Raw genomic sequence first — 19025 nt, 5'->3', positions numbered from 1 at the left:
TTTCCCTGAGACTGTGGCCTTCCAGGCTCCTGCTTTTCCACCGGGCTGAGCTGTTTGTCACACTGTTCCTGCTGGGGCAACTGAGGCTGGGAGGACTCTGAACTTGTTCCCAGCGGCAGTTGGGCGATATCCAGCCAGGCACTGTCTCAGGCAGGAGTGGATAGAGGAAGAGAGAGATGTGACGCTGCCAGCAAGCAGGAAAGCTTCCTCCGAGGAGGCATTTTGCCTTGTCATTTTTCTGGCTGGAAAACAGCCCTTAAAAGGACAAAGCCTGGGGCAGTGCCCGATGGCAACGCTCAGAGAGGGCTGGGCAAAGGGCAGGCAGCTGAGCTGGACTGGGAGCAGCCAGAGCCCCAGCAAGGAGGGACCATAGCAAAGGAGAAGCAGAGACAGAGTCGTGTAGCACTGTCAGTCGCTGACGTTTATTGCACAGGATGGGCTGGATGGAAAGGTAGCTTCTTGGAGCAGGGCCCTGTCCTGCTGGCTCCACAGCTACACTGAGCTGGGCTGGCACATGGCCACTGCCCCGTGTTGGTAGGTCGCTGCATACATTCAACACAAAAGGCTCAAGAGTGCTAGGCATTGAGGCATACACATGCACACACGTATCTGTATGTGTGCACACATGCACCCAGACATGCTTGCACATGCACACACAGTGCATGCCTTCCCAAAGCCTTAAAGCCAGGACAGGCTGGCACCCTAAACCATAGTGACTGCTCCTGAGTCTGTCCCTGGTGCTGGGGTCCCCCCCACACCCCAAGCTCTAGTGTCTGGGTTTTGTCCTAATGCGACATTTCTAAATAATTATTTTTCATCTGTCATCTCCCCTCATACAGTCACTTACAGGGACTGCAGGGACCCAGATTAAAAGTAAGCTTATGGGGAAGTCTAGCGGAATTCAACCCCCAGTCCCTGTGGGGCCAGCTGAGACAGGACACTGCGTGCACGCACTTACTAACCTTCCCAAGGCAGCATTCCCTCAGCCCCCACAACTTACCTCCAAGTCCTTGACCATCACCCTTTGCCGTGATGCTCCTGGGAGGGGGAGGAGGCAGGGACACACGCACCAAGGGCTGCCAGCTTGCTGCAGGGCTGTAGCACTTGCATGTGCCTAAAACCCCAAGGGGGTGTCCTGCAGATGCACACATATATGTGTTCAGGGCCTATATATCCTAAACAAAGTTGATCACAAGGTGATGCAGCTGTGGCTTCTGTGGTGTAGTCAGGGCAGGGGGGGCAATAGGGCTTTGCCATGGAAAGCAGGAGACAGGACAGACTTTGGTTGGTGGCAATGCAGCCAGGATGCTCGGCCCAGCCATCGCCCTCACATTTGGGAGCCTGTCCCCACCCCACAGGCTCCCCCGTAGCTGCCCTTGATCTGCAGTGTCTGGTGAAGATGGGAAGAAGCAGGGACTGGAGCCACGGCAAGGGAGAGGCAGCCTTGTGCTGTGCTACCCCAGCTGGAAATGTGTGGCGGGGAGGGAGTCGGAGGTGAGCTATGACTTGCTGCCACCTCCATGAACCTCCGCGTCCAGCGCTCTCCTCCCTCCACCTGGCCCTGCTTGGCTGGCACGAAGCAAAGGTCACAAGTTGGAAGACAGCCTGGATTTCGCTGGGTCCGTGTCAGGTGTGCTGCCTACTGAATCCTTGCGGGCTGCCGCCGAGTCCTGCTGCAGGGTGGGCGGCCCCGAGTACACGGAGGCTGTGGATGCCTGGTGGGACAGAGCCACCCGCGAGGGCATCTGGCCCCGAAGCCCCGTCTGGGAGCCAGAGCCCGGTGAGGCTGCAGCTTGACCTCCCCCAATGGAGGTGGAGGACTCACGCGCCGAAGACGGAGGGCTCTGGGTAGTGCTTGCCGACAACCCGTGGGGCAGGGAGGGCTGTGAAGCAGACAGGGGCCGCGAATCCTGGCTGAGGCTGCTGGTGTGCAGGGCCTGCGTGCTTTTGTGGACAGCCAGCCTCTGCGGCGAGCCTGGTGCTTGCTGCTGGCTCAGGGAGAGCTGGGAGCCAAGCTGGCCCTTGGCGCTTCCGTAGACGAACGTCCGGCTGGCCAGGGGGCTTTGGGATGGTGGGCTGGGTGCGGCTGAGGCGAAGGTGCTGGTGGAGGTGGGCAGGGTTGAGGGCTGCGCCTGGTCCTGCGAGGGTGATGGGTTCGCATGTGGCATGGGGGGCGGCGCCTGCTGTGTGGGGCTCTGCTGCAGCAAGACCGGGGAGATGGCGAAAGGACTGGGCACCGCCTGGGCATACTGCAAGCGGCGCATCATGCGGGGCGAGCCCAGGGCCATGGAGCCCACCAGTGGGCTCGCCATCTGCGGGCAGAAGCTCATGGCAACAGCTTGCTGGAGGGTGGCGATGGCAGAGGTGACCTGGGGCTGTACAGGGCTGTACATGGCCGTGTGCTGCTGCAGCTCTGCCTGCTGCACCATCTCCCGGTCATACTTGACGATCTCCTGGATGATCTCATTCTCCTGGTTGTTGAAGACGCCTGAGTTGAGATCGTGCTGCACTTTGTGGAGCAGGATTGAGTTCTTCTTCCCTGCAGGGAGAGGGTCAGGCCAGAGATAATGGTGAGAACCAGCACTAGGGCTACTCTGGGTCTCCCTAACACTGCGCTGGTCAGGGCCATTCAGGCCCTTCAGCACCCGACGTAGCTGCTACCCCATCCCTGCAGCCACCTCCATTTGCCACAGTTCCTCTGTCACACACTGGAGTCTTTTCTAAGTAGCCAGCAGCACCCAGGCCCCCCTCCAGAAGTCCCCTCTTACTCTGCTCTGGGCATTTATCCAGCAGCAGGGCCCAGTGATGGGCAGCACAGAGGAACCGAGCAGCAGAGCAGGCAGGCTGCACCTGCAGGGGAGGAGCCCTGGTGTCATGGGCTACCAGGAGCAGCACTGCACTGGCTGCAGGCCCACAGTCACTCGCTGCCCTACCGATGCGGTCGAGGCGGTCAATGGCCACAGTCTCAAAGGCTCGTCTCATCATGGGGTACTCCTCCAGCACCTCGTTGAAGTTGTCCACGGAGAGTGAGTAGAGGCGGCAGTAGGTGTCTGCTCGGACACTGGCTGTGCGCCGGCCACGGGTCAGCAGGCAGATTTCTGGGGCAGGAAAGGAGGGGATAAAAGAGTGCTATAACCAAAACATTGCCACTGAGGACCAGGAACTAGGTGGGGAAACTAAGACCAAGAGGCAAGAATCACAGAGCTCTGGGCATCCTGAGACAACACAGGAGTCCCAGGGGCTCTTGCAGATGCAGGGAGGCTCAGGAGCAGGCAGAAAAGCAGCCAGCAGGTCCCCTCACAACACTAACCTCCAAAGTAGGAGCCATCGGAGAGTTTCATCTCTTTGTTGCCCTTGGTGAGGATGCTGACCACCCCATGCTGGATGAAGTACATCTTCTTGCCAATGGTGCCCTCACGGATGATGTAGTCGCCTGGCTGGAACACCTCGAACTTCAGCTTGGTGAGCATTGCTGTGACGAAGTTGGGGTCTGCATTGGCAAACAGTGGCATCGAGGCCACCAGCTTGCGGCAGTTGAAGTTCACAATTTCCTGCAGGGGAAGGGGCATGAGGAAACCACTGAGGTGAGGGACGCAGGCCACCAGGGCAGGCTCACGCACACAGACACGCTAGCACGCATGGGTACACACTCAGACACAACTCTGCAGGGACACAGTCACACACAGGTGCATGGAGGCACAAAGCCAGAGCAAGAGGCCCTCAGGCTGCTCCACCCAAAATAGTCACTCACATCCTGCAGGAGCTGGTGTGGGACCCACAGCCTCACCAGGGCATAGAGCAGAAGGGTCCTTTCCTCATGGTGGGCTCCTGGTCGCCCCAGCGGCTGTGTCCTGCTGCCATCTCTGCAGTAGCTGGAGAGAGCCCTTACCTCACGCAGGGGCTCATTGAGCTCCCCCAGGATGCTGTCCTCATCAAACATCTTGCCCTGGTAGCGGTGCTCGTAGTAGTCGTGGATCTTCTGCCGGAAGTCGGCAGGCAGCTTGTGGAAGGACATGTACTGCTCCACTTGCTTATACTGCAGGGAGAGATGGGGTGTCAGTATGGCCCAGCTGGGTGCCCCGAGCTGGGGCTGGAGCCTGGGGCCAAGTCCCATGCTGCAGCCTGCAGCATCTCGGCACAGATCCCCAGTGCTGGCGATGCAGTCCCAGCTCCGCAGGCAGCATTGGCCCTTGGTCCCCCCCGTGGTGATGGATTCCCCCTGCAGGGCCCTTGTCTGGGGCTGGCAGAGCAGGGCCTGAGCTGGGGATCAAATCTCTACCCTGTCCTTAGGGCAGCAGCGATCCAGTAAGAGTCATCGCCCTGCCTGGCTAATACCTCGTACCGCTGCCTCCCTCCACGGGGCCACGCCATGGCAGGAGCACACGGCCCCGGCCCAGCCCTACCTTCTCCTGGTACTGGCGCCGGGAGGAGTCCAGCGACTGGATGAGTGCTGTCGCATGGCCAATGAACATGGCGTAGCAGGTGGCCCCCACGATCATGCTCAGCATTGTGAGCCAGATATCCGTCATGCTCTCGGGTGCCTGCTTCCCGTAGCCAATGCAGAGCATATGGCTCATTGACTTGAAGAGGGCAAAGGAGTACAGCTCACTCCACGAGTCGTTCTGCAGCGACAGACAACAGCAGCAATCAGCTCGCAGGGAAGCTGCCTTGGTGATGGATGCACAGCTGTTTGCATGAGAGCATTTGCATGCACATGCATATTTGGGTATAAAGCACAGCCCCGATTCAGTGCTTAATTCCTCAGGCCCCCCCCGATGATCCAGTTTCTCTGCTGGCATCTCCCAACAGCACTGAGCAATACGTAATGTGTTTCTTCTTTTTTTTTTTTTTTTTTTTTCCAATCAGTCTCACCATAGACAAACAAATATGAACACCAGGCACCGGTTGCAGCTCAGGTTGGTCCTGTGGGGCCCATGGCAATGCTGCATCCCTGCATTCCATTCGCAGCATCATTCGAACCAGCCCTTCTCTCTCCACTTCACCTTCCTGCCTGGCTTCACTTGATGTATCTGTCACTTTCTTTTACTGATTTACCAAAATGCAGAAATCCCCTGTGAAATGTTGTGAAGGGCACAAGCTCTGATGGCCTGGAAACCACTGAGTTATTGCAGCAATTGTGCATGAGAGCTGAGATACACAGCTAGGGGTTGGGGCAGAGAAGGGGGGCAGCTGGCTGGAGGAGATGGGGCAAGTGGTGAGCAGCAGCAGGGAAGGAAGGAATGATGGAGCCAGGATTACTGGCCTGACTCTCCCAGGTCCAGCCTCACATGGAGCCTCAGCTTCCCTCTGGGAATGAAACAGCAGGAGAAAGAGAAGTGCAAGAGGAGGAAAACAGAAAGGGAAACAGCTAGAAAGGAACACAGAGCAGAGAAGGGAACACGGGCCAAATAGGAAAAAGCTAGAGGAAAAAGAGAGGGAGAAGACCCATTTGTACTAGGCTGCAGGCCTGAGAGTGTGCAATTAAAAATATGTCCCATTATTTATTCATAGCAGCTTTGTTGCTAATGAGAAGGGAGGAAGAGGCAAGTGATGGGGCAGAGAGCCTTGTCAGCATCTTCCTCCTGCCTGCAATCAATCTGGCCCCCAAAGTCCTCACTCTCTGCCAGGGAGACCATCCCTGGGATGATCTTGTTTATCTGCTTCCCAGCCCCCTTAGCCCATAACTCAGGCAGGAGCAAGCCAGCAGCCAACCTGGCCTGCCCATCCCCGCCGCAGGAAAGGAAGGGCTGAGCCAGCTGGGAGTGACTGAGATCCTCCAAACCAGGGGAGCCCCTCCAGGGAGGGCGGGATGCACCTGGTCAGGGAGAGGGGCTTAACCGTGTGGCCGGCGGTGCTCCTGGGAGCGCCCTGGCACTCACCACCATCCCGTTGATGGAGACCCAGCAGTTCTGGGGGAAATCCTGCAGCATGGGCACCAGGAACTGGAGGCAGCCATCCCAGTGGCACAGCAGCAGCATCATGCCGATGAGGTTGATGATCCTCATCACCGCGCTGGCCAGGTCATAGGTCATGTGGAAAATCTGCAAGCGGAGTCAGGGCAGGAGCGCTTCAGCGGGGGACCCCGCACGGCCTGGCCCTGTCCTGCTCCAGGGCACCCAAGCCACAGCCGGCAGCTGGCTCCATGGCTGCACCGGGGTGCTCAGAGCAGGACCAAGGCGGCACCTGGTCAGAGGTAGGACCTGGCACCCACAGCACAGCCAGGGTCCCCCCAGAATTTCCCTGGACAAAACGAGCGCGATAATCCCAGCTGTCACCCATGGAGGAGCCCTGTGGCTTCCTGCAATCGCTTGTCCCAGCCCAAATCTGAACCACTGTCCACAGCCCTGGCACCCCTGGGGTCCCTTGTGGACAGGAAGAGCTGCAGAAGCAGGGGCTGGAGGCCCCGCGGGGTGCCTGGTGCCGGTGGCACAGCGTGGCACAGCACGGCATGGCACAGCACCGCATGGCACAGTGCTAATGCGTGACAGCAGGGCAGCCCAGCGAAGGCAGCAGCCAAGACCGCCAGCACCCACCCCAGCCGGGCGGTCTCAGCCCGCGGCCTTGCACAGGGAACAGCAGCGGATGCCGGAGCTCGCTGCACCGACTGGGGCCACAGCTCCCTGCTGGGCCAGCAAGCTGGCTGGCCTGGGGGGTGGCATGTGGCGGGGCCGGTGCGCCGCGAGCAGTGCCCAGTGGGACACAGGCAGCGAGGGGCACAGGAGCAGCCCCCCTTCCAGCGCTCTCCAAGTGCAAGGGTTGACCTGCATGGCCTTGGCCGAAATAGCCATTAGCGACTGGCCCCACTTTCTCCCTGAAGTGGCTGCATTCCGCCTGCCTATTTATAGCCTGCCAGGGAGCCTTGGAGCATTGCACTGGAAAGTACTAGTGGCTGAGATCCTTGGTCAGGACGAGCCAGGGCCTGGGGCGCTCTTGGCCCCGGTGGAGGGGGAGAGGAGCAGGGGATGGCCCAGGCACAGGCCCGGGTCCCCTCAGATGGAGCCGCTCCAAGGGCCCGCACCGGCACAGCCTTGAGATGACACTGTTAAAAGACCACAACTCCTCCACCCTGGCCATGAGGCTCCCTGCACCGGAGCTGCCACGGGACTGCTCTGGCTGGAGACCATCCTGATCCGCTCCATGCAGGGCTGGAGCTGCAGCTACGAGAGCAGCGACTTCCAGAAAGGAGCAGACAAAATTCTCCCGTGCGGCTGCACCAGGAGATGGTGCTTCCCCGCAGACCAGGGACGCAGCCGCAGCCCTCGGGCTGGCATGCAACGGGAGCTGCAAGGATGCAGCGACAGTGCTGCCAGGCCCGGGGCCTGCTGGAGCTGGAGACATGGGGTCTGACCCAGCGTGTTGTAGAGGCGTCATGCACAGAGCGCTCGCCCCAGGCTGCCACCTCATCACCCTGCCCTGTCTGGTAATAAAACACCGGCCTCCCCAGCCCTCGGTTGTGGAGGGGCAATGGGAGGCCCACATTTTCACAAGCATCTGCTCATTGCTTCAACCACCCTCTTTGCTCACAGCATGAGCCTGGCAGCTGCAGGCCTCTCGCCCTCCGGCTGCCCCGGCTGTCGCCGATCCGCACGGCAAGGCCTGGCGCTCTCCTGCGTGCAGAGCAAGGTGGGTTATTCCCATGGGAAATCCTCTCCCTGCAGGGCACCAGGTATCTGCTGGGATGGACTCCATCTCCTCCAGCCCAGCGTGTCCAGGAAGATGGAGCCATGGAGAAGCCACGGCACAGAGAGAGACAGCCCTAGCCCTTGTCCCCGGCTGCTGCACCCCACGGCAGCCTGTGCACCGTGCACCCACAGGCTGAGACCAAACCTGCCCTCCCTCCACAAGACCAAGGCCACAGAAATGGAGCGAGGAAGCCTGGACACAGAAGAGGTGCTTGGGGCTTGCTAAACACCTGAGCTGCAGTTTCCTCTCACGGCTTAGCCGTGAACAGGAGCAGAAGGGAGGCACGAATGCCAAGGTCAAGTGACAGAGCCATGTTACATCTTGATTGCACCGGGAGCTGGGGGATTCCCATCCGCAGAGTTGGACCAGGATAGAGTCAGACCGCTGGAGCCTTCCTGCCCTGGTCGCTCCAAGCACCGTCCCCACTTTAGCCGGGGCTGAGGGTGGCAGGAGCTCCGGGCTTGCTCAGGCCAAAGGCAGCCCCTCTGGGCCGAAAGGGCCTCCACAGCAGCCAGCGGTGCCAGCTGAGAGCACGGGGACAACAGCGAGATCCTTCCCCTTCCCTCAGCTGCAGCTGGCAGCGACCCCAACTCAGCACCCAGGCTGCTCGCTGCTCGCAGCAGTGCAGCCGCGGGGCTGCAGACACAAAATCCAGCCCGCAGCCCTCTGGATTGCTGAGCGGCGAAGTGGCGGTGGGAAAGGAGGGTCCGTCTCCTTCCCTGTGACCTCTGGAGCTGATGTCACCATGCCCAGACTCTGCACTGCAGATGCCTACAACACAGCAGGGGCAGCAGAGTCCTCACCCTGCTCGAGCTGGGCGCTTCTGCCTGCATGGCACAGTGGAGATGCCGGCTGGACCTGGGACAAAGTGAGGCAGGCACAGAGAAGGGACAGAAGCCACTCACCATCCCACCACATGCACATGCACGCACATGCTGCTCCGAACACTGCAGTGAGCACCTGCAAAACCCAATCCATCACTGCTGCCAGGAGACTCCAGCCTACGCATGAGAGCTGCTCAGCAGAGCTGAGCACGCCGCATGCAGACACAGAGGCATGGCCCTGCTCATCCCACACGGCCTGGGTGCGTCAAGCCCGCACAGTGGCCCGTCGGGCCCGGCCTCCCTCTCAGGGACACGCGTGCGCCCTGGCCACGACAGCCCCCCAGGAAGGGAGCTAACACAGAGCAGGAACAAGGACTTTGCCGCCGCCCGCCCTGTCTACGGAGCAACCCAGGGACACGGTGCAGTCACTGACATCGCGCAGGGCAGCGCATCTGCTGGCACAAGACATACCATCGCATGGGGGTGGCAATACCCTCGTGGCAGCGCAGGTTCCCTGTGCTGGGGCCCAGGCACAATGTAGCCATGGTGCCTGGCAGCCCCAACTGTGCTAGAGCGGGCACAGAGCACCCACACGTGGTGGGTATCATGCTGAGGGCACAGCAGAGTTGATCCCCAGAGTCCTTCTTCCCCCAGTGAGGCATACAGCCCGACAGCCAGACTCCCTTGCAAGCAGGGACTAACGCTCTGTAGATGCTGTTCAAACCCCCTGTCATGGGCTCCTCCGGCAGCCCCCGGTGCCCCACAGCCAGCATGGTGTGACTAGAAGCCGTTTCCAGCTCCACACTATCTCCCAGACATAGGAGCCAGGTTCCAACTCCTTGTCAAAGACATGAAGCCAGAGAGGTCCCAGGAGACCGTCATTAGGGAAGAGACCCCACCGCACAGCCAGGTGCTGATGCACCCCAGCCACGATCCTTACCTCCTCCCACTGGTGAATGTAGCGGATGAGCCGGGAGAGGCGGAGAAGCCGCAGGAGGCTGAGGATCTTGGTGAAGCGGACAATGCGGAGGGCACGGGCCGTTTTGTACACCTCTGAGTCTATGCCCTTCTCCACAATGAGGAAGACATAGTCCACAGGGATGGAGGAGACAAAGTCCACCACAAACCAGGTCTTAAGGTACTTCTTCTTGATCCTCTCAGGGTCCAGGATTATCTCCGTGTTGTCCTCAATGACAATCCCCGTCCGGAAGTTCAGCACCAGATCCATGAGGAAGAAGGTGTCGGAGACCACATTGAACACGATCCACGGTGCTGTGGTCTCCTCCTTGAAGAATGTGATGCCCACAGGAATGATGATCAGGTTGCCCACCATGAAGAGCAGCATCGTGAAGTCCCAGTAAAACCTGGAGAACGAGAGGATGGAGGGGGTCACAGATGTCCTATAGCTGCCCCTGCAGTCTGCCAGCCCCCCTGGCACAGCGATGCCCATGCATACCGCCCCGTCCATTGCTGCAGAACCAGGGCACCACAGGGCCAGCACCTCTCCATTGCTCTGGCTCCAGCTGCCAGATGCCATGCCCGGACAGACTGGGCACGGAGTTTTCCTCATTGCCTTGACCCCCAGGCACCCCTCTCCTTTCCCCAAGAGCACATCCTCTCTGCCAAACCACCCCAGTGGGTCTGATTCTGCAGGCCAGCATGGTCCCACCTGGTTCAGTCAGGGCTGGGTGAGGTGGGGCAGGGGTGCAGGATGAGGCCCAGGGCCTCTGCTCCAGGGGCTGTTTCTGCTGTCCTTGTTTTACTGGGGGTCTGTCTGTGCAAGCACCAAGAACTGGGTGAATCCTGAAATAAGGGGAGAAGGAGACAAGCCAGGCAGTGGCGGGGGTAATCCTCTGCTGCCGAGCAGCACAGCAGCTCTGGGAGATCCTGTGCAACCAGGCTGGCACAGGCTGGGCATCTGCCTTCCCTTCCCAAACTGCCAGCCTGGGGATCCCTGCTGCGCTCTCCTCCAGCTAGGCTCTGCCCGTGGTCACGCACAGAGGCAGGGCGGAGAGCGGATGCAGGAGACCGACCACCTCCATCGCAGCCCCCGAGAGCCCCACGTGGGGTAAGGAAGGGGAGCGAGGCCGGGGAGCTGGCGCTGCCGCACCCGGCTCCCCGCTGTGGGCCAGGCTGCGATGCGGCTCCCGGGGCTGCGCGGCAGCGTCCCGCGCCGGGCCAGGGGCTGGCGCTGGGGCTGGCGCTGGGGCGCGCGGCTCCGGCGGTGCCACAGCTCCGGGCACAGCGCATCACGTACGACTGCAGCTGGAGCAGCATCGCTGCAACCTCAGGCAGGCGGAGGAGGGGCGGGAAGCCGGGCTCCCGCCGCCGCACGTCTCCGCCGCCCTTTCCACCCTTTCCTGCCTTAGCCCTCCTCTCTCTCTCCTCATCCCCATCTTCCAGGCCAGCAACGACCTTTGCAAGGTCGAAGCGGAGACCCGCAGGACTTGCGTGGGGCTGGCCGAGCCCGGCTGCCCGGGCGAGGACCCCCGGGAACGCTCCAGGCAGGGGAGGGGGAGCCCCGGGCGCGCGCCCGCGCCGCAGGAGCCGCGGGGCCGCGGCCGCCGCCGCCTCCCCGGGGCGCAGGGGAGGGAGCCGCGCTCTGACCTTCCTCCAATGACACCTTCCCCGTGCGGGGCGTTTCCACGGCAACCGAAAGTGACGTCACAGCGGCACAACTATGACTTCACAGCGCGGGCGGCGGCCCCGACCCCCCGCGCAGCTCGGCCCGGGGCGGCCCGAGGCCGGTCCCGGCACGGGCCGCCCCGGGCCGAGAGCCGCGCCAGCTGGGCAAGGCTCTCGGCCGGCTCCAGTCCCTTTGCCACCTGGCAGAGCCAGGGCAGAATTTGGCCCGCTGAGAACGACAAACTGGTGCTGATCGCCCCCTCGGCACACGCAGGCACACACAAATGAGATTGCCTTGGGCAGTCCCTTAGGAGACTTGGGTGCAACAGCGATGGTTCCTTCCTTGGAGGGCAGCACGTGCATAGAGGAAAGATCCAGTCTAGGCTACTAAAAATATCTGAAAACAAACTATATTAGGCTCCTTGGCACCCCCCTCCCTTGCTTCTGACCTAATTGAGCCACAGTGAAGATGCAAGAAGTGGAAAGTGCCAGCTGCCTTCGCTTTTTGCTTTGCCCAAAGTCCGGCACAAGAGCTGACCCCAGCTGGCGGCAGGACTGCTCCAGAAGCGCGGGCGGATCTCTGTCCCCCCACCCCGCGGGTCCCTGGCAGAGCCTCCCCTTCTGGTCCTGGAGCCCAGCCTGGGGCACACAGCTCCCAAAGCTTCCAAAACCATGACAGAAGCCTCAGGGCAGAGGGGCACACCGCCAGAGCAAGTGCCTTCCCACCTTCCACGGCTCCCACCGCCTTGGAGCGGAGGAGAGAAGGAACCACCACCACCACCACCACCACCACCCGCGCGCCCATGGGGGCCGGAGCAGGGCCAGCTCGGCACCCGCCAATGCCGCTGCTCGCTGCTCCGCGCAAACACTGCTCCAGCTCTGGAGCACCTCTGGGGCGACCCAGCCTGCTCTGGCCGCTCCGCGACACCTCGTTCCCTTCTAGTTACCCAGTTTACCAGATAACTGCCCGTGCCTGCTCCGCTGGAGGTGCCCCAGGGCCAGCAGCCAAGGGCTGAGCTCCAGCCCCCAGGCCAGGGCACCCACATGCCCACGGGCCAAGCTGCCACCAGCAGAGCCGCAGGAGCTGCCCACGACGGTGCTTTACAAACTCAGAATAAAAACTCAGATTCTAAAAAAAGAGATCACTTTTAAAAGTGGGTTAAGAAGCCAAATGAAGAAGTTTAGCCCTAGCACAGAGAGAGTTGGGAAACATGGTGCCAAACCCGCCAATATACAACCACGCGTTTCAGAATAATCAGTTGTGATAAATCACAGGTATTGCTCTCCCCAAGAAAAGCTGCCCTTGTGTGTGGGGGTGGGGTGGGGTGGGGGAATAAAGCTGTGCAAAATGCTCAGGACTCAGGAAAGAACAGAGACCCAAACCTGTAAAACAACCCCCCAAAAACAATACTCACAACCTTATTTTTCTGATGAATAAGCTCTGGCTTTCAGCCATCCATCAAGTCTGACTGCCCTACATTAATTCTGCAGAGTGGGAGAACAGTTCCCCTGTTACTGCCATGAGAGATAACAGTAATAACAGGATGATCAGCAAGCACGTAACAAGGTGGCCTTTGCAGCATGCCACTGGGCATGAGAGCAGGCTGGAGAGCCCAGGGCCCTCTTCAAGCAGTCCTGACAGTGCCATAAACGCACCACCGGAGCCATCCTGGCAGCAGCAAAGCCACAGGAACCATTTTAAACCAGGAGGAGAGGCTTCAGCCAAGCAGCATTGGACACACACACATTCTGCATGCAGCCTTGCCCCCTGATTCAGGCAAGGTGCCATATTTGCAATAGGTATCCACCAGCAATAAAATCACACAACTCAGGCGGGTTTAGCTCCAGCCCTGCATTACGTGGGAGGCTACGAGGCTGTGGGCTCGTGGGGAGGAAGGCCAGGTGTCTCCAGATCAACCAGCCCTCACTGATTGAGGAGAGGCATGCACCACCACGACGAACTGAATCATCCGCTGCGTGGAGCTTGCATTACTAATGTATCTAGCAACCTTCTGGGCTGAATTCCTCCTTTCAAGCTTATGCAAGTTTCTAACTATGAAAGAGGAGGAAGGGATCAAATGCGGAGATAGATCACCCACATTACGTGGGGCTCCTGCACCTCCCTTGGAAGTGTCTGGCCCCATGGCGAGAAGATGCCAGATGCCTCCTCGGCTCTGACCCCTGTGGGTGTCACTGCCTTTGAGGCAGCGCTTTGCGTCATCTGACTGCACCTGGCTTGCCTTTCCCTCTTCATTCTCCTGCCTTGCTTTCATATATTTAGATAGAATTAAAGATGGGACCTAGACCAGCAGCATGCCCAAAGTCACTGAAAAACTAAGGCTAGACCACAGGCAGCCTGCGCCAGTGCCCTGCTCAGAGAACATTACCCCAATTGCAGCAACACGAACACAGATAAGGCAAAAGGCAATGCTAGCCTTTTCTATTTTCCCATCAATAAAGACCAGAAGTGGAGAAGACAGACAACACAACTGAACATGGCACCCAGCAATGAGGTGGCTCTGCTCGACATTGCACAAATCTCACAAGGTTTCTTTTATCAGATTTGCAACTTGTGATCTGAAACAGCCACCATGCTACTTCCTAATAATCAAATATTTATGTAAATAGCAACTTTTGTTCCTGGAGCAAATCTCCCCCTGTTAATTTTGCATGAATTACAGCACAGAGTTCATGAGGAACTAGGATCTAAATGATTATGAAATGATGTCACATATGCAGGTAGGTAGTGATTTTATCTTAAGATGAGCAAATGGGTTTTGGAGGGCAAACACTGCTCATTCATGTTCCATTATCACTATCAGATATATGCAATTTTTTTTTTTTTTTGAAGAGACAACCAATGTGAAATACACGGATGCATATCCTACACATGCACAAGCAGCGTGGAATCCTCACTGTCAGGCTTTTAGCTCTACCCTGAACTGATCTTGTTTATCGTGCACATTTGTAGACCGAGATAATGCACTGATTCTCCCTGCAGCTCCTTCCGGCTGAGCAGGGAACTCTTTCACGCCACATGCAGCATCCAAATACGAAGTCGGAGGACTGTCCCCAGCGGGTCTCAAGCCGCGGCGGAAGGACAGGGCGGCAAGAGCCAACTCCAAGGTCACCGCCGCGCGGGCTGCGCCCAGGCTCCCGCCCGCCGGGCGCGGGTGGAGAAGCGCGGGGAGCCCGCGCCGCTCCGGCACGTCCCCGAGCCGGGCCGGCGGCCCCGGGGCTCGCTGCAAGCCGCGAGGGCGCCTGCCACGACTCGCACGGTCAGCGCGCCGCAGCCTCCCCGGCCCGCGGGTCCCGCCGGGCGCGGGGAGCCGGAGCCGGGCGATGCCCTCGGCCCGGGCCTGGCGCGAGAGCCGCGCAAAGGGCCCCGCCAGCCCCGGGCCCTGCGCCCAAGGCGCTGCAAAGCGCCCGGTCGGGACCGGGAGTCGCAGGCGGCGCTCGCTGCTCCGAGGGGCCCGGGGCGGACGGCCGCGGCGGGGCCCCGGCCCCCTGCCTCGGCCCCGGAGCCCCCGGCGCTGGCGGTGCCGCTCGGAGCCTCCGCACACCGCGCCAGGAAAGCGCCGGCGGACCCGGGGCCCGTGCGCCCCGCGGCACCGAACGCCGCCGAGCCCGGCCCGGGGTCCCGCCGGCCCCAGACCTCTCCGGAGCCGGGCCCGGGGTCCCGCCGGCCCCAGACCTCTCCGGAGCCGGGCCCGGGGGCCTGAGCGCACCGCGGGGGTGGCGGCGCCGCCGGGCCAGCGCGGAGCGGGCAGGGCCGGGGCCGGCAGCAGGGGCCGGGGCAGGCGCCGGGCCGGCCCCTGCTCGCCCCCTCCATCCCCGCCGGGCCGCAGCGGGGCCCGGCAACCTCGGCGCCCGCCCGAGGTGCCCGGGGCCCGACGGCCGCACCTGAAGTCGCTGTAGGGATGGATGATCCAGGCCCCGGCTGACTTGACGCGCTCCTGCTCCCGCTCCACCGCCTTCTGCGAGCCGAACATCCGCAGCGAGAACTTGTTGACGCCAGGCTGCAGCATGGCCCCGAACTGCCGCTGCATGAAGCTGGCCTGGCTGCCGCGGGCCTCCTCGCCGCCCTCCTCGCCCGCGCCCTCCTCGCCCTTGGCCGCGCCGCCGCCGCCGCAGGAGAAGGAGACCTTGGGCTCGCGGGGCGGCTCGGCGCCGGGGCTGCGCGGCGGCTCCCCGCGGCGGCACTCGCCGTTGGGCGAACCCTTGCCGCGGCCCCGCGCCCGCCCCGCCGCCCCGCCGCGCTTCGCGGCCTCGCCCGCCGCCGCCGCCGCCGCCTCCTCCTCGCCCGCCGCCTCCGCGCCGCGGCCCGCCCGCATCCTGCCGCCGCTACCGAGACACCGGCGGCCGAGTGGCGCCCGCCGCGCCCGGGCCGGGGCCGCACCGGGGGCCGGGCAGGGGCGGGCCGGGGGCCGGGCAGAGGCGGGCCGGGGGCTGGGTCGAGCCGGGCCGGGCGAGTGCGGCTCCACAGCGCCGCCCGCCGGCGCCGCTTCCCCCCCCCCCCCCCCGCGGCCTTGCGGGACCTTGCGGGACCTTGCGGGTGCTCGGCTCTGCTCAGATGGTCCCCACCCCCCCGGGGGTCCCCGTCTTCCCAGGGTGTCCCAGTGCCCGTGGATCGCGCCCCCCCAGCGGTGCAGCCCCCCGGACGAGGAGCTGGGCGCAGCCGACAGGAGTCACCAGGAGGGTGCGGGGTGGAGGGAGCGATCCTGGGGCCGGCACCCCGCTATGGGGGTGCTCGCAGCCCCGCAACAGAACAACAGCCTGCCCAGCACCGGCCCATTACCAGCTAACGGCAGGGGCACACGAGCAGCTGGACACCCCGGGGAGGAGGATCTGCCTAAGTCTGATGCGGCACAGTCGGAGGCTCCGGCCACAGGAACAGGTCACCTGGATGTGTAACTCCCGCCCGTCCACCCCCGGGAACCTGCCATCGCTCCTGTGCTGTTTCCCAGCCACAAGACTGCCAGGACAGCACTAGGACGAGGGAGGCTGGGTGAGCCCATGGCCTTCGCAAAGGGCCAGACCCTGAGGTCCCACTGCAGAGGGCAAAATGCCAACAGCGGCCTCAGGCAGGGCTCCCTGCGCTCAGTGCAGCGCAGGTGCCGCTCCGCGGCAGGCAGCACCATCTGGTGCTCGCTGTGCAGAAGCACAACTGGACAGCACGCACTGGCTGGCTCCCGCGACACCTCGGCCGGGCCTGGCACCACCCAGGTCCCACCAGCCAGGGCGGGCAGCCCACTGGCCGCTGCAGGCAGAGGGCGCCCAGGAAGCAGTGCTCCAGGCCACAGGTTTGCTCTGCAGCAAATCACCCTCTTTGCATCCCGATTGCAGGCAGTGCATCTACTAGGACAGCAAATTCCCCTCCCACTTTGATCTGATCCAAGTCACAGAGGAGCCCTCTCCTCCCCTGGAGGGAGGAGTGGGGGCAAACCAGTGACAGCAGCAAGCCAGCAGCTTGGGGCTCTTGTCCACGAGGAGTCACCAGGAAGAGGCTGCACGTTCTCGGGGCAGGGGGAAGGAAGATCTGGTCCACAGCATCTGAGTGCAGAGCTCTGCTTCTTCAGGCTCTCCCCTGACAGCTGCTCTGGGCAAGCCGGCCCAGCAGGGAGCAGCACAATGCTGCTTCACCCCCTCCCCAGCCTGTTTTTTACCCTTCTGCCAGCCCTGCCAAACACCAGACACAAGCAGGGCTTTGTGCTGTGGACCCAGAGTAGGGTCAGGCAGGACCCATAATCCTCATCAAAGAAATTAAGCCACGCATTGATTTTTCACCAGGACGGTACCCGCAAGCACGAGGCAGGCTGCGAAACGGCTTGCATAACCCACTTACGTGCAGCAGAGCCATGCTGCCTGGGCAGCCCTGGGGCAATGCTGGCTGCAAACACACCAAGACAACAGAAATGTTATCGAGCTGGGCCCAAATCAGGGCATGCGGCTGTACAAACTGCTCCCAGACCTACCTGGCACTACACCAAGCTGCTCTTAAGGCAAGGCCCTGCAATCAGAGCCATGCTTCCTAATTACCCTGCATAAGCAGGGGGAAAAAAGTGTTTGGCTTCTGGGTGAGGCCACAACTTACACATCCCTGTAAAACTCAAAAGGCTGGGCAGCGCTCCCCAGCCAAGCAGGGGTGCCCTTGACTTGCTAGGAATGCGCACGCGTGTGTGCACACGTGGGCTTTCTCCAGCCAACAGCTGCAGCTGCCACTACCTCACTCCAAGGACAGGAGCACTGACAAAAGCAGGCTCAGCTCAACTGAGTGCTTTGTAAGCACGAAAGGGACATTCCCCCCTCCCCCAAATAGTCCTTGGAGGGCACCAGGCTGTGTAGAAAACAAGCAGAGGCCTTGCACCTTTGCTCTCTCACAGGTAAGAGCAGGGAAAGAAAAAAATTGCTTAGAGAAGCATGAGGCATCTAATGCATGTGAGCAGCAAACATCTGCTAAGGTCTTTGTTCCCAGAGGCCTGGTCTGATGGAAGGGAAGCAGCTCTGTAGCTAGCACCAAGCCCATGCAGAGGCAGCTACTCTTCTGGTCTGTGGATGAGTAGCCAGAGGTACCACCCAGCCCTTTATCTCCTGTGCTTGCAGGGAGGGCTGCAAGTGCAGCGCTGGCTTGAGCATCACCCTTCTTGATCCCCCTGGGCAACTCAGGGCCTGAGCTGACTTCCATCATGACAGAAGCCTGTGAGGCTCTGCTGTGCACAGGAGTTCCTAATAACTTAAGGTCATCTTGAAGCCACCCCAATTTCAGCATGAGGAAGAAAAACCAAGTGCTCTTACAATAGCTGCTGCTGAAGAGACTCCAAGAGGCTTAGTAGCAGCAGATTACTATCCACCCTCTCACTGTGTTGCATGCTATCTTCCTTCAGAAAAAAAGGAGTTATTTAAGAATGGCCCAGGTCTCCAGGTAGCTCCAGTACCCTTTACTGCCACCACAGGTCTTTCTCCAAGCTGGATTTTCATTTCTAGTCATCTCAAGTCCACTTTTTGTTCCTCTCATTTGAAAAGCCGACACATCCCAGCAGCATTCCTAGCAGTTATTTGGTTTGTTGGGAGTTCCTGACTTGGGCATTGCTACGCTCTGTTTGGCCACAGGCAGTTTTCTGTTGCTCAATGTCACCTTTAGATACTCTGATTTCCAGTCCAAAGTCTCTGGTAACACACAGACAAAACTTCAGAACCCTTTCTGAACTGCTTTCCAAGCCTTTTTGCTGATGGCAGGCTTGCACAGCAGGTGCTAGAGGAGCACTGCATTCAGCAGTGTTAACAATCTGCTGCCAGAGTTTACTTGCTCAGCTCTGGCTGGACAAGAGACTATGCCCACAAGGTCCTGAAGGAACCTGCAAAGGTTCCTCCTGTATGCTCAGCCTGATCACTGACCCAGGGCAAGGCTGCTGCCTCATATACACTGAGGAATCTTGCAAAAGGTAAAGCCTGTACTCAGGACAGCTGCATCCCTTCCCCTGAAAAAGTAATGCCTGGCTCAAGACCTACTTATCAGCAAGCTGATACTATTACCCCTGTCCTCCAAACTGGATCAGGCACATTAAGACTTTATTTGTTTCCAACATTCATTCAGACAGTATAGCTTTGTTTTAGCAGGACTGAACTTCAGGATACCATCTAACAAAACTCTTCAAAATTAAGGCAAGATCTGGAAAGGAGACAACTTTTGCTTAGGTTTGTGGTATCCTTACACTCTCCCATCAGTGTTGCTTCTGCTAATGTAGAACTGGGGATTGCAGTCTGTGCAACAAGAAGAATAATGCCAGAGACCATCACCTTGGCCTCTGTTTCTGCATCATCTCCACTTGTAAAGGCCTGAACACCTCTGAAGTTCAAACACTTGGCTATTAGAGTCCAGTCTGAGTTAGCATG

At 60.4% G+C, this 19025-nt stretch overlaps 1 protein-coding gene across 2 annotated transcripts; it reads right to left on the bottom strand.

The window, feature by feature from the left end:
* Positions 1-395: 395 nt before the first annotated feature.
* HCN2 (hyperpolarization activated cyclic nucleotide gated potassium and sodium channel 2) lies at positions 396-15466 on the bottom strand. Of its 2 annotated transcripts, none has more exons than XM_062596552.1 (8): positions 15036-15466; positions 9448-9871; positions 5880-6041; positions 4404-4622; positions 3890-4036; positions 3311-3551; positions 2934-3098; positions 396-2539 (listed from the first exon to the last, which is right to left on the bottom strand). In XM_062596552.1, the coding sequence occupies exons 1-8, from the start codon at positions 15464-15466 to the stop codon at positions 1587-1589; spliced, it is 2742 nt and encodes a 913-aa protein (XP_062452536.1). In that variant the 3' UTR covers positions 396-1586. The 2 variants fall into 2 exon arrangements, with proteins under 2 accessions (XP_062452536.1, XP_062452537.1); XM_062596553.1 differs by lacking the exon at positions 15036-15466 and adding an exon at positions 10177-10288.
* Positions 15467-19025: the final 3559 nt, after the last annotated feature.

Source organism: Rhea pennata, chromosome 27 (genome assembly GCF_028389875.1).
Source record: "Rhea pennata isolate bPtePen1 chromosome 27, bPtePen1.pri, whole genome shotgun sequence".
Taxonomy (NCBI): Eukaryota; Metazoa; Chordata; class Aves; order Rheiformes; family Rheidae; genus Rhea; species Rhea pennata.
The sequence above is the reverse complement of the archived record's forward strand: the minus strand, read 5'-3'. Positions and strand labels throughout refer to the sequence as shown.

Coding starts and splice junctions, on each gene's coding strand:
- HCN2 (XM_062596552.1), bottom strand. CDS start 15,466: ATGCGGGCGGGCCGCGGCGCGGAGGCGGCGGGCGAGGAGGAGGCGGCG. Junction 9,872..15,035: donor CATCCCTACAGCGACTTCAG/GTGCGGCCGTCG, acceptor CTCGTTCTCCAG/GTTTTACTGGGACTTCACGA. Junction 4,037..4,403: donor GGCGCCAGTACCAGGAGAAG/GTAGGGCTGGGC, acceptor CTCTCCCTGCAG/TATAAGCAAGTGGAGCAGTA.